The 12,655-nt window shown below is 32.8% G+C and overlaps 3 protein-coding genes across 3 annotated transcripts; 1 reads left to right on the top strand and 2 right to left on the bottom strand.

Moving 5' to 3' along the window:
* Positions 1–2,081: 2,081 nt before the first annotated feature.
* LOC107840243 (protein IRX15-LIKE) lies at positions 2,082–3,786 on the top strand. The gene has a single exon (XM_016684047.2). It carries the CDS (start codon positions 2,668–2,670, stop codon positions 3,610–3,612), a length of 945 nt encoding a protein of 314 aa, XP_016539533.1. The 5' UTR covers positions 2,082–2,667; the 3' UTR covers positions 3,613–3,786.
* Positions 3,787–5,464: 1,678 nt separating this feature from the next.
* Positions 5,465–6,918, bottom strand: LOC107879496 (scopoletin glucosyltransferase-like). Its single transcript, XM_047395639.1, has 3 exons — positions 6,890–6,918; positions 6,368–6,740; positions 5,465–6,137 (listed from the first exon to the last, which is right to left on the bottom strand). Exons 1-3 carry the CDS (start codon positions 6,916–6,918, stop codon positions 5,703–5,705), a joined length of 837 nt encoding a protein of 278 aa, XP_047251595.1. The 3' UTR covers positions 5,465–5,702.
* Positions 6,919–8,721: 1,803 nt separating this feature from the next.
* Positions 8,722–10,105, bottom strand: LOC107879956 (uncharacterized protein At4g06744). The gene has a single exon (XM_016726879.2). The coding sequence runs from the start codon at positions 9,943–9,945 to the stop codon at positions 8,749–8,751; it is 1,197 nt and encodes a 398-aa protein (XP_016582365.1). The 5' UTR covers positions 9,946–10,105; the 3' UTR covers positions 8,722–8,748.
* Between the last annotated feature and the right edge of the window lie 2,550 nt (positions 10,106–12,655).

The following is a 12,655-nucleotide window of genomic DNA, read 5'->3' as shown; positions in this document are numbered from 1 at the left end:
TGCATGAACGTGATTTTAGTCTAATGGCATTAGTGGTTGCACTGAACCTTAATTTAAAATAGTTTCCTTGTTAAATTAATTAGTGATATCTTATTCCACTATGATGTTCTTTTCACTTTGCTAAAGTTAAAAGGAAAAGGTGACATCAGACCAAAATGTTTATTCGTACGATTGTGAAATGGAAAACACTACTTAAAAGATGAGTAAAAATCAATTTTAAAAAATCGACCTCCACAAAAAAAAAAAATTAAGAAAAATAAAAAGATCAATTTCTGTGAATTGATATTTCACTTAGTACTTTTTAAATTTATCTTTTAATAAAATTGACTGCCGGAGATCCTTTTAAGCGTATGTTTTCAGCTTCTTTTTTTATGTGAAAAATTACTATAGAAATTATCATACTTTTGATGTAATTTATACAAAGATGGAGATACTTTTTCTACCAACCTATATTAGAAAAATACTATAGCAAAGGGATTAGCATTTCATGGGGATTATTATTTATTACCATATAAGAAATCGCTAATAATCTAAGCTGGTTTTGCATATTGAATATCCTTACTTTTGTTATAATGACAATATTTAATCAATGGATGACCCAATGCATGTTATGTATTTAATACCTTATTTAAATCCAACGGTAAATATAATTTAATCGTTCAACAACACAATCCTTATAGAACTCACGGTGCTAATTGTTCAAATCTTATTTCCTCCGTTCATCTTTACTTGTTCATTTTTAAAAGTAAAAAGGAGTAATTTTACCATACTATTCATTGAATATAATAAATTTAATGCTAAAGTATAATAGATAAAACTACATAAATTATTCACTGATTTTATAAATCGGACAAATATAATTCAACATTTAAAAATACAAAAGTGGATAAGTAAAGACTGACGAATGGATGGAGTAATTAATTCCCCATAAAACCAATAATAAAGGCAATTTAAACTCAATTATTTATCACATTCATGGACCCATTTCTAATATAAGAAATAAAATGTTAAATAACTAATCTCTCCATCTCAAATTATTTGACATTGTTATTTTTGTATAATTCTTAAAATGAAATTTATAAGGGAGATAAATTAACTAATATAATCTTATTTAATTTTAATTGAGATGAATTCAATTCATTTAATATGGATATAATTGAAAAGAAATGATTAACTACCTCTCAAATTCTTAAATACGTCAACTAATTTGACACGAACAAAGTATGATATTCGAAACTCATTAATTCAACTAATTTTGCATTGCATCCACTCCTTATCACTAAATTTTCTAAGCTCGAACGTGTTCCACTTAAAGATTCTCAAGCTGTAAGTAAATTGTATATTCCTGTAAATACCTTCTTGCCATTATATTGCAACCCGCCACATTTATTTAGAAATTATTAAATGTTGTACTGTTTTTTCGCGGAATCAACTTATGAGATACAGTGTTAAGACTGCTTTCATTCTTCCTCACAAAATCAACTTTATGTGTTCCAAATTGAGATGACACATTAATTAAGAAAATAATTAATAACATGATTAATTTATTATTGTACCCCTATTAAATAATATTTATATTTTAATTTAAAGGAAAAATAATTAATACAGATAATAAAACATGATAAAAAAATTTATCTCTTCTTAATTGATAAAAAAGATAAGTAAAATTTATTCTTGTTGATGCATTAATGTATTTGAGTACACTGCTTTTTCTTGGGAGAACTAGTTTTGTACCTTACAATATTTCTTTTTAATCTCATTTAATTTTTACAAGAGATCTTTACTTTTAACATATACAATGACAACGATATATTTAGTGTATTCTCACATAATGAATTTTGAGAAATATAAAGTGTATGCAGTCCATATCACATTCTCCAAAAAGGTAGAGAGGTTGTTTCTGAATCACTTTTAATATATAAGAAATTTAAAATGATCATGTTCTTCTGTTCATTTTGTAAGTGACTAAGAATACGTTTTTTTTGTTTCTTAAAAAGTTTAGAATATCTAGCAGGGATAGTACATTACAAAATAATAATCAGACCATTATATTCAAACATCTCTATCACAATTCACAAATTCAAATTCATCCACCCTTGAGCCTCTTCTTCTACACTGTTAATTTTTCATTAAGAATATATCTAATGAATTTCCAAATTAGATCTAGAATTACTGTACCCACAACAGAACCCAATCCCCACAACCCCCACTCACATTATATAATTATACAGAATAACTGACCCAAGAAAGACGGACAAATAAAATATATTCTTCCACCTTCCACTATTTAAGTGCCATAATATTGCTGGTTTATCCTGCCGGCTCTCCTAACAACAACCATATCACTTCTAAAGTGGCTTATCAGCTGACACCCCCGCAACCACCCACGCTACCCCCTACAGTCCTTCCCATTAATTCCATTTTCAATTTTATATAGCTTTCCAAATTCCCAACAAACCCTCAAATCATTCTCCTATTATACTATATGCACTTTCAAATTTTGAAAATGGAAAAAGATATAAAGAGAGAAAAAAGATAAAGTAGAGATATCTCAATCTCAGTCATTGTACAGAAGCCTAGTTAATCGTGTCATAGTCTTTTTTTTTTTTCTTCTATATTCCTCCGCAGTTTTTCTGTGAAGAAAATCACCGAAAGGAAAAAATAAAAATGAAGGCTAATAGTGCTAAGCTTATTGTTTTTCATCCATCTCTGCACAAACAAGGATCAGGAACAATCACTGCTTCTCCACGCATTTGGTTTCTTGTTTTCCTTTCCTTTTTCACTTTCGCTTTTGCGCTTACTTTCTTCACTGCTAAAGATGCAGCACCTATCACAAAAACCGGCGGAGATACCGGCGCCGGTAGATCCTCGTTGCCGGCGTCTGTATTCGACGCGCTTCTTCACTATGCTACTGTGAATTCATCTACTGTTTCTTCCCGCATGTCGGCGGTGGAGCTGAACTCGATCGTCACCGTCCTCCGTCGTTGTAAACCACCTTGTAATTTCCTTGTTTTTGGTCTTACTCATGAAACTCTTCTCTGGCATTCACTCAACCACAACGGACGCACAGTTTTCGTCGACGAAAGTGCTTATTTCGTCTCTAAATTGGAAGAAAAACGCCCGGATATTGAAGCTTATGATGTGCAGTTTACTACGAAAGTGAGTGAATTGCACGATTTGTTGGCACATACGAAAGAGCAGCGCAAAGGAGAATGCAGGCCGGTGCAGAATCTACTATTTTCCGACTGCAAATTAGGGATAAACGACCTACCAAATCACATATACGATGTACCATGGGACGTGATTTTGATAGACGGACCACGTGGGTTTTCCACTTCCGCTCCGGGACGTATGACGGCGATATACACCGCCGGCGTTTTTGCCCGGAGCAAAAGAGGTGGTTCCAGCAAAACACACGTGTTTGTCCACGAAATCGACAGAGGTGTAGAGAAAATTTGCAGTGAAGAGTTCTTATGCAGTGAAAATTTGGTGGAAACTAAAGAACTGTTGGGCCATTTTGTGGTGGAAAAAATGGAAGCTAATAGGTTTGAATTTTGTTCAGTCTTTGATCCTTCTTCTTCTCCTTCAACAACATCGTCTTCAGCTGTTTAAGCCCCAAAAGAAAAAAGAAAAAACACGAAGCCAATGTAGTGAATTTTTTTTTCTAATTTATAATTATATCCAGTTTATAGATATGAGTAATCTGTAATATTTCATAGGTTTTTCAAGTGTGAAAATATATTTAGAAGCTGAAGCAATGGTGAAATCAAGAATTGCTTTTCCAAATTTTAGCTGTCGTCTTCTTTCGATTTAGTTATTAACTAAACCTCATTCGCCTGAAAATGACATTTGAAATTATTTATTAAATCCCTGCCTGTAGAATTTTGCAAGGAATTTTTCACGTAGTACTTGAACTGAATCTGACGCACAAAACAATCTTAGCTTTAGCCAACTTTGGTTATTTGCTAAAATAAAAGTCACTGTTTATTTTCCTCTTGGGGTAGGTGTAGCACATATATTTATTTAAGGATTGTTAGTTGTTCCTCAATGCTAAACAAATTTCTTCCTAATTTTGGACTAAATGGTGGATTAATATTTTTAATTTTTTTATAAGAAGTCAAATCAAGTGGAAAACAAATTCTTCTTTGGCAAACACTAAACAACATTAAAATATCAAATTGAATAATAGAAATATTTTTTTTAATTAATTGAAAAGATACAAAAATCTAATTTTGAAGTTAGGTATGATATGAAATCAAACATGGAGGCGACACTTGTGTTTGAAACTTTGGATGGCTTCGTCGGTGATTGAATTTTGAATATTTGAAATGAATTTTAATTCTTTTAAAATTCTCAAAAATTTTAAGATGTTTCAGCAGAATTCACGTGGACCGTCAGTCAAAAATGCAGCGGGCCTACGTTGGGTAGGCCCACGGGCTTCATTCCACTTTTATGGCTGATCACGTGACAAATGCCTTACTCTTAACGGGCTTTACGGCGTGATCGTGTCGGTGCACCTAAAGCATTGCAATATTGACCCGGGGTTGTTTTGTACGTGGTATAAATTGAGCTTGGTATAAAATATTGAAAATTGAACGAATCAAAAAATTTGATAATTGATATTCAATAATTTGATATTTAATATAATATTTGTGAGTAAAATTTTAATATTTGATATTAAATTTGATACACGATATTAATATCGTTTGGTATTCGATATTTACCGAATATCAATAGACAATATTATTAGTCATCCCAAAGAATCTCTTGGACTCTGATAATATATTCATAAAAATCAACAAAAAGAATACTAAATAGAGTTTATACTCTTTGAAGTTTAAACGTATATTTGCATATCTCCAACTTTAACATGGTATCACCAAATACCGTACCAAACCTAAGTTTACTTTATTAATTATCGTATTAACGAACCGATATTTATAAGTATGATATGTGGTATCTATGTTCAAATATCGATGACCAAATTTAAACATTGAAAATACTGAATCAAATATCGAATGCCCACCCCTAAATATAAATATATAATAATTCTGAGACAAAATTTAACCAATTTTATTTTATGTTTGGTCCAAGTTATTAAATAAACTTCGTATGAAAAATAAAAAATGGAATAAAATATTTTTATATAATATTCCTATTTATCTCATTGTGGACCAAACAACCCTAAATGGATACACGCTTCATTCAGTTGCTACTAGAAGAATCTGCACGGAGAAGATTTGGCCCTTCTACATTGGGCCTATTGTCAGTCTTCTATTGGCCCACTTAACCACTAGCTTGAATGGTCCATGTCTTTTCACAGTCTAAAATCTTTTAGATCGATAAACAGTAGAACAAGGAAGACTAATTGAGCACGAGTGATTAAGAGTTGCTTATACTTGATGGGTTCGTTTGGTACTTCGAATTGAATAAGTAGGGATTGAAATATCTGATGAGACTGTTCTATTCGCACAATGCATGAGATAGTAATTCTATTACTTTAGTACAAGTGATGGAATAAAATTATCTAATGACTAGTTAATGTAACTCATACTAAATATAGAATAAAGTGATCAAAAAATTTCATCTCCCAATTATTTTCCTAATCCCACGTATCAACAACTTCTAAGGGGTCAATTTGGTACATGGGATAAGGTAGATGAGATAAATCCGAGATAATTTAGTTCTTTTACCAAACGCCCCTAAGGGTCACTTGATTGGTGGAATAAGGGATAACAATCGACTCTTCGTCCCGACTGCTCAAACAGAGACAATTGCGTTCTAGTCAGCTTGATTTCATGAGGCAAATCTGCTACCAGAAAAGTTTCAGAATCAGAAGACACATTGTTGAAAGGCTTATTACGCTTGATACTGGCTCCGACACACTGTGCAAAATAGCTAGTGCCGTGGAAAACAATTCTAGGAATGTTAAATCTGGCAGCAGAATCAGTAGTCCAAGGAAGGAACATATCAGTAATCAGACAATTTGGGCGACATTCTTCAATAAGCTGCTCTAGTGGTTCTTTCATCATAGCTGCAGCTTTGAAGAAATTTGCGAGTTTGTCATCAGAAGGAAGGCGATCAAGGCACTCGCAGGGTCGGCTCAACGAATTCGGTGGCCTAAAGCTAAATTTTAATCAGACGTTTCAAGCATATTCAATAAAATTAGTTTTTGTGCATCACACATGTATCTCATGTGTCATACGTGCATCTCGTGCGATGTACGTGTATCTTGTGGACTTACGTACATCTTATGTGCATTTTGTGCGCTATATATGCATCATGTTGTGAGTTAATAAAAATATTTTTTAAAAAATGGATCCTCAAAAAAGTTGGGCCTCAAGCCATTGCTTTAGTAGCTTTATGGTCGAGCCAGACCTGGGCGCTCGCTATCTTCAGGCAAGTCGTTCTTCGGAGCTGGGAATTTAATCAAGCGGATGTCAATTTCGATACCCAAATGCTTGTTTCTTTGAATAGCTTTGGAGAAAACAAATTCATTGAGAGGGGTAGTGATTATGGTGGCCTTAACACCACGGGAAGCAAAGAGATTGGCCATATATAGTGTAGGAATCACGTGGCCTTGAGCCATCACGGGAAAGAAGAAAAATGGAGCTGATCCATTTTGTGAAAATGTTTTGAAAGAAACAAAGAAGGGTGTATAGCTAGAGTGGTTCTTGTCAGACGTTATATGAGGATTAATTGCATGGAGTATCTTAATGCATTTACGTAGGAGGGTTTCACTTTATAGATACGTGGAAATATTAGTGACTTTCACTTGAGCTGCATGATGGAATATGTTTGATATTTTCCTGTCTTTGTTGAAGAATACTCGGAATGCATTATAACCAACAAATTTCAAATACCAAATAAATAAACCAAAAAATAAAACCTTTGCCTCATTATGTAAGCTTCACTCATATTATTCTCCTTGTTGAATTTTCAAAAGAAACAAAAGACATCACAATACGGGATTATGGTGGAATAAATGGGATTCTTTGTTCTCAAACTTAAAAAGATCACGTTAGAGCGCTGCCCTACAAATAGGCCCTATCAAAGCATGAATTTGAATTTAGTCAAATTTCAACGTAGATACTTAACACCGCGGTGAACATGTCGGTGAGGCAAAATCATTGCAATATTATATTGACATTTGACCTTTAAATTGATACAACCCCTTCATTCATTAGCGGCAACAAGAATCTGCACGGAGAAGAATTGGGCCCATCCTCATTTTTATTATTGGGCCTATCGTGGGTTTTCTATAGTATACATTGTAACTAATTGACCCACCTAACTATTACCTGAATGGGCCATGTCATTTAAGGGGTTGTTTAGTTGGTGGGATAAGAGACAGTAATTTTTTAATATTTTGCGAGATTATTTTATTTTGCGTTTAATTATGAATATTAACTAGTTTTTCTATTCGTTGTGTAAGGCTCTTCATTTCATATCATTTCGATTGTTTTGTTGTTGTTATTGGTCTCATATTTGTATCCGTTTTTGCAAACTATTTGGCACGGTAAATTGAAGCTGATAATTTATCCAAAACAAACTCTCTAACTAAACGGGGTAGGAATAAGATATTCATATGATCTACCCTCTTCAAACTACATTTGTGAAATTATATTAATTATGTCGTTATTGTTGATTCTGAATATTAATTAGTTTTAGAAACTATTTCTCATAAAAATGGTGAAATTAACTATCTCACATTCTATCCGACCATGCTAACCAAACGAACTCTGACTATTTATTTCAAAATTTTACTTTTTTGTTATTGTGTTGTCCCCTCTGGAACAGTCCATTACAATTATGGACTTGTAATATTAGACGTGCACTGAGCCCCGTTAACAAGTCAAAGACTAGGCCACGAAATACTGTACCAATGGAAGTTCCAATGATTTTTTCTCTTTTTAATTTTCTAAAAATATTTTCTCACATGATGCATTATGTCTTTTTCTTCCTTATTTTAATAATAAAAAGGAACTTTGTATTATATTGCCGCCTACTTTGTGTGGCTTGGAATGAAACCCAACTACCATGTGCACAAATCAAAAAAGCCGCTGGCCTTGTAACAATCTCAAACAAGAGCTATAAAGCAAGGGTGTGTAAATTTCAGTTTAATCAATAAATTGAATCGAAAAAATATCATTGATTTATTAGTATTGATTATTGAGTTAACGATTTTTTAGCAGTTTTATATATGTTGTTTCATATTGACTTATCAATTTGGTTATTGGTTCTTTTTGTGAATTTTGAAAAATGTCCTTCGTTTGTAGAAATTTGAGAAAGCAAATAGAGCTAGTTTGAAGTTGTCAACATCAAAATTCCTAATATTAAATTTTACTAATTTAGATGCCAATCTTTCAGTACTCGACCCAATAAGCAGTTCTATTGGTACACCAAATCATGCGGCTACTTATGTCCTCACATCTTAAAAACACAAGGTCCTATGTGTTTTGCAACATTAAATCATCGAGGAGTGTTGCATGATGGATGATATTTTCCTGTCTCGTCTCTATTAAAGTTTTTGAATTTGGAGTATTTTCCCCGCCAATAGACCCTACTAAGAACGAATTCGAGTTAGTGGTGGTTAACCACCACTAAAAAGGGGTTGTGGTGGGATGGTTGAGATCCCTTCTCCCTTAATCAGAGATCGAGTTTGAGTTTGAGTTTGAAAATGAAAGAAATTTGAACTTAGTCGGATAAAGAGAAAAAGATGGAGAAGACATTAGAACAAAGGCTTCATTAAGACAATTTTGTATGTTTTTTTGACAAAGCAGAATATGAAATCAAGTGTCTTTCTGCTCTAGGTGGTCTATGGGGACTAAATTTCGAAATATTACAAGGTATGATACTAAAACTCTTCTGTAATGGACAAAATTTAATTTGCGACCTAAACAATACACATTCCACTGTTGATCTCTGATTAGGTAGACCAACAATGCAATTTTCTTCAACATTAAGAACTCCACTTTCGATTAATTCCCTACATAATGGCCCTACTTTTGTAAAATAATTATATGACAAAGTAAAATTCACTAAATTTCTTAGTGAACATATCACTTCTGGAACCTGTCCATAAAGCAAATTTCCAGCAAAATTCAACTGCTCCACACTTTCCAAACACCCTAATGAACATGGCAATGGACCAGTTAACATGTTATATCCAACATCAATCACAATTGCTTTTTTCAAAAGTCCTAATTCATAAGGAATGCAACCATTAAGCAAGTTGTTCAAGAGCAAAATTTCCAACAAATTCGGAGCCTGTCCAATGCTACGTGGGATTGGACCGACGAATTTGTTGTTGGCTAAGGTTAAATAAAACGCAGTGGTGGATCCAAGGTTGTCTGGAAGTTTTTGAATGAAATTGTTGTTGTTGAGAAAAAATGCATCAAGATTTTGTACGAAAATTTGAGGTGGGATTATCCCGGTCAAGAGATTATAACGAATATCCAAGAAAGTTAGAGTATGGATATTGAGAATTGACATGGGAAATGCACCAATGAATTGGTTGTTACTAAGATCAAGTTCGTAGAGATAAGGAAGATTAGAAATTTCCGATGAAATTGTGCCCGAAAAATTGTTGCTATTGGCATGAAATATGGCTAAATCAGGTAGTTGATCAATGAATCCATCTAATGTTGGAGCACTTAGTTGAAATCCATTGAAATCAATGGAAGCAAGTGAAGTTGCTGAGGAATTGTTAGGTGGATTATCACAATAGAAGCCTTTGTAATTGCAAATATCAGGGCCTGTCCAAGATTGTGTGACACCAAAAGGATCAAGAGTGATTGTGTTCTTGAAATTTTGTATTATTGGGAATATTAGAGCTAGACTTTGGTCTAAGAAGGATAAATTTAGTGCTGGTAAAGGTGGTAGTAATTGGCAATTGATATTGGTTAGAATTGGAAAGATAATGAAGAAATAAAGGATCTTCATGGAATTGGAAAACCAATTGAAATTTTCTGGTTACTCAGTAAGGAAAGATGAGGAGAATTTGTTTATAATGATTTTCTTTTATAGTATTAAGTTGCATGATATTAATTCTTTTGGTAGGTGGTCTTGAAAAAGAGAGAAACCCATGATTTCATTTTTTAGTGGGTAACTGGAAGAACTTATAATGATTAGTGATTGTTCTAGCTATTATTCAATCCTCTTAACACTTACATTAAAGGGAAAAAAAAATAAAAACCTATTAGTTTTTTTAATGGAACATGGAAAAAAGAGGTAAAAAAAATAGTTACAACTTTATTGGAAAATGGAAGTAATAGAAGAGGTTCCAGAAAGTTCGTGTGAATGCAGACTAATGGGATTTTAAAATGTTCCAAAGTGGAGCACCTCTTAGGCCATAAACCAAAAGAATCATGATTTGATTAGGTAGATGAATGAATATCTGGAATTCCATTGTGCAAATCAGTTGAGGAGTCTAATGTCACGCTTATCCTTTTTTCATCATGTGCAACAAAAGTTGAGAAATTACTACTGTAGTATAATATTGATGAAGATGAAAAGAAGCAATAGGAATAAAGATAATATCTTATTACGATATAGGCAATTCACTTGGAACTTTAGTCTTCACATGCTTTACTCGAAAATATGAAGTATGGATTGGATGGATGACTACTATTGCCACTGCTTGTTCTTAGAGAGCATTCAGCTAAGAGTTAAACCGTAATCTTCATGCTACTAGCAGAGGCGGAGCCAGCCCTCTTTAGGGGTTCGTCCAAATCCCTTTGACAGAAAAATATACTATTTATACATGATTAAATTAAAATTATTTTTTATGTGGTTATAGTAGGCGTTGAACCTCCTTCGACTTAATTTTCTTTGAATATTGAACCTCTTAATTGAAATTTTGGCTCTGTCTCTAGTTACTAGAGTACTTAGTAAAATGGCCACATGAGATCTCATTATCTAAAAGTACTACAAAAGAGAACTTTTTGTGAAAGATCTTCATATTTACACATAATAGATCTAAAAAGAGTCATTTTTTCTTATTCAATTCTTAAGTCGTCATATGCTAAGTTGCGGAGACTCTTCATTATAGATGCCGCATCCGGACCGGATTCACCAAAAATACATTGCTTTTAGAGAATCTGAGATGCACCCATTGACATTTTTTAAGAGTTCGAGCAACACAAGTCGTATGAGATCCTTTCTACAAACCCATAGGCCATAATAAGTAAGGTAGTTCTTGTTCGTTGTACTTAATATTGTCTAGACTACGCGGGATAAAGACCATCGACTGCACATAAGCAAGGGCGGCTCTACCCTTTAGAAAAAAGGCGACCGCCTTAGGCCCTAGAATTTGAGGGCCTCATTTTTTAAATTTTTTTTTTTTTTTTTGTAATAATAGATTATAGATTTTTTTGAAAGATTTAAATATATTTTGTAGAAAAAATAAACTTTTTATATAAAAAGGAATAATTCGAACAAGTTTGATTTATTTTGAATACTATGTCACAAAAAAGATTGAACGCAATAGATTTTATAAAAAAAAAAGTTAATTTTTATGTAAAAATTTAAGATCTCCATTTGATTTTGACTTTAAGCCTCTAATGTGTTTGAGCTGTCCCTGCTCATAAGGATGGTATTTGGGCTAGCAGAAGAATGGTTTGTTAGATGTGCATCTTGGTCCAACTTAGGCGAAGCAATTCTATAACAACGTCACCTTCTTCAACTTGGGCAGCTCACAGACTAGTTCCAATATTGGGCCCATTAGAACTGAGTTTGCACCAAGTTCTGGATCTCTAGATTAGCCACGCATCCAAATGAATGCAGGGTATTGGGCCGTGGCACATGTCCAAAACCCTGATGTCATTCAAAAGTCCAATGAGTTAGGCTATTTTTACTCATATTGAGCAAGTGGAGAAGCAAAGGGCCACAAATTCATTGACCTTCACTCTCTTATTTTAACTAGTATAATATCGCACGTGTGTGTTGAATTTGTCATTAATAACGTATATAAAATAAATTGTTAGATACTCAATTTTAAAAAATTACACAAACGTTATTATATTAAATAATATATTTAAATTATATAATAGGTATCAAAGAAAATATGAGGTCTTAAAAATGCTGAATGTCGATCCTTTGAGTGAGCATACAAAGGAACTCCAATGCTATTGATCATGTACTTGAATATTTCGTCGGTTCATGATATGCCGAGTCTTCATCTTCATTATCTTTCTGCCAATCGAATTCTTTATCTTAGTCGTTGCTTCATCTATCTCGTCTTACTCAAATATTTCATAGATAAACCATGTTTGTTCTTTTATTTTTTTATGTAATCCCTTTAAGAAGGCATTCTGACCATAATTGAACCTAATTGGTGAGCGAAAAACTCAAAACTATTCATGTATATTTTTCCTCTTATCATATATTTGAAACTCTCTAATTATAAAATCTATTTCGCTTTTACTATATATTTTCAGAATCCTTAATTATTAATTGTCCTAATACCTCATGCTATATATTTTCCTGTTACCATATATAATTTAAAATTCCTTAATTTTTAAAATATGAGTTCTTACATCATAAAAATAAATATGACAACTATAATAAGATAATTGGGCTTTATTTAGTTCTTACCCAGATTTTTCGTAAAATTTTTGAGGACTAATTTTTCTTTTGGTCTTAAGATTAATTT

The sequence above is a fragment of the Capsicum annuum genome, chromosome 8, assembly GCF_002878395.1.
Source record: "Capsicum annuum cultivar UCD-10X-F1 chromosome 8, UCD10Xv1.1, whole genome shotgun sequence".
In the NCBI taxonomy this organism is placed as follows: Eukaryota; Viridiplantae; Streptophyta; class Magnoliopsida; order Solanales; family Solanaceae; genus Capsicum; species Capsicum annuum.
Note: the sequence above shows the minus strand (reverse complement) of the source record. Positions and strands in the feature narration are given on the sequence as shown.

What these genes read in the sequence shown, in the direction of transcription:
- LOC107840243 (XM_016684047.2), top strand. Translation starts at nt 2,668, where the DNA reads ATGAAGGCTAATAGTGCTAAGCTTATTGTTTTTCATCCATCTCTGCAC.
- LOC107879496 (XM_047395639.1), bottom strand. Translation starts at nt 6,918, where the DNA reads ATGAGTGAAGCTTACATAATGAGGCAAAG. An exon ending in GCTTACATAATGAGGCAAAG is followed by an intron (nt 6,741 to 6,889) that starts GTTTTATTTTTT and finishes GTATCTATAAAG; the next exon opens with TGAAACCCTCCTACGTAAAT. An exon ending in AGCGCCCAGGTCTGGCTCGA is followed by an intron (nt 6,138 to 6,367) that starts CCATAAAGCTAC and finishes TGAAACGTCTGA; the next exon opens with TTAAAATTTAGCTTTAGGCC.
- LOC107879956 (XM_016726879.2), bottom strand. Translation starts at nt 9,945, where the DNA reads ATGAAGATCCTTTATTTCTTCATTATCTTTCCAATTCTAACCAATATC.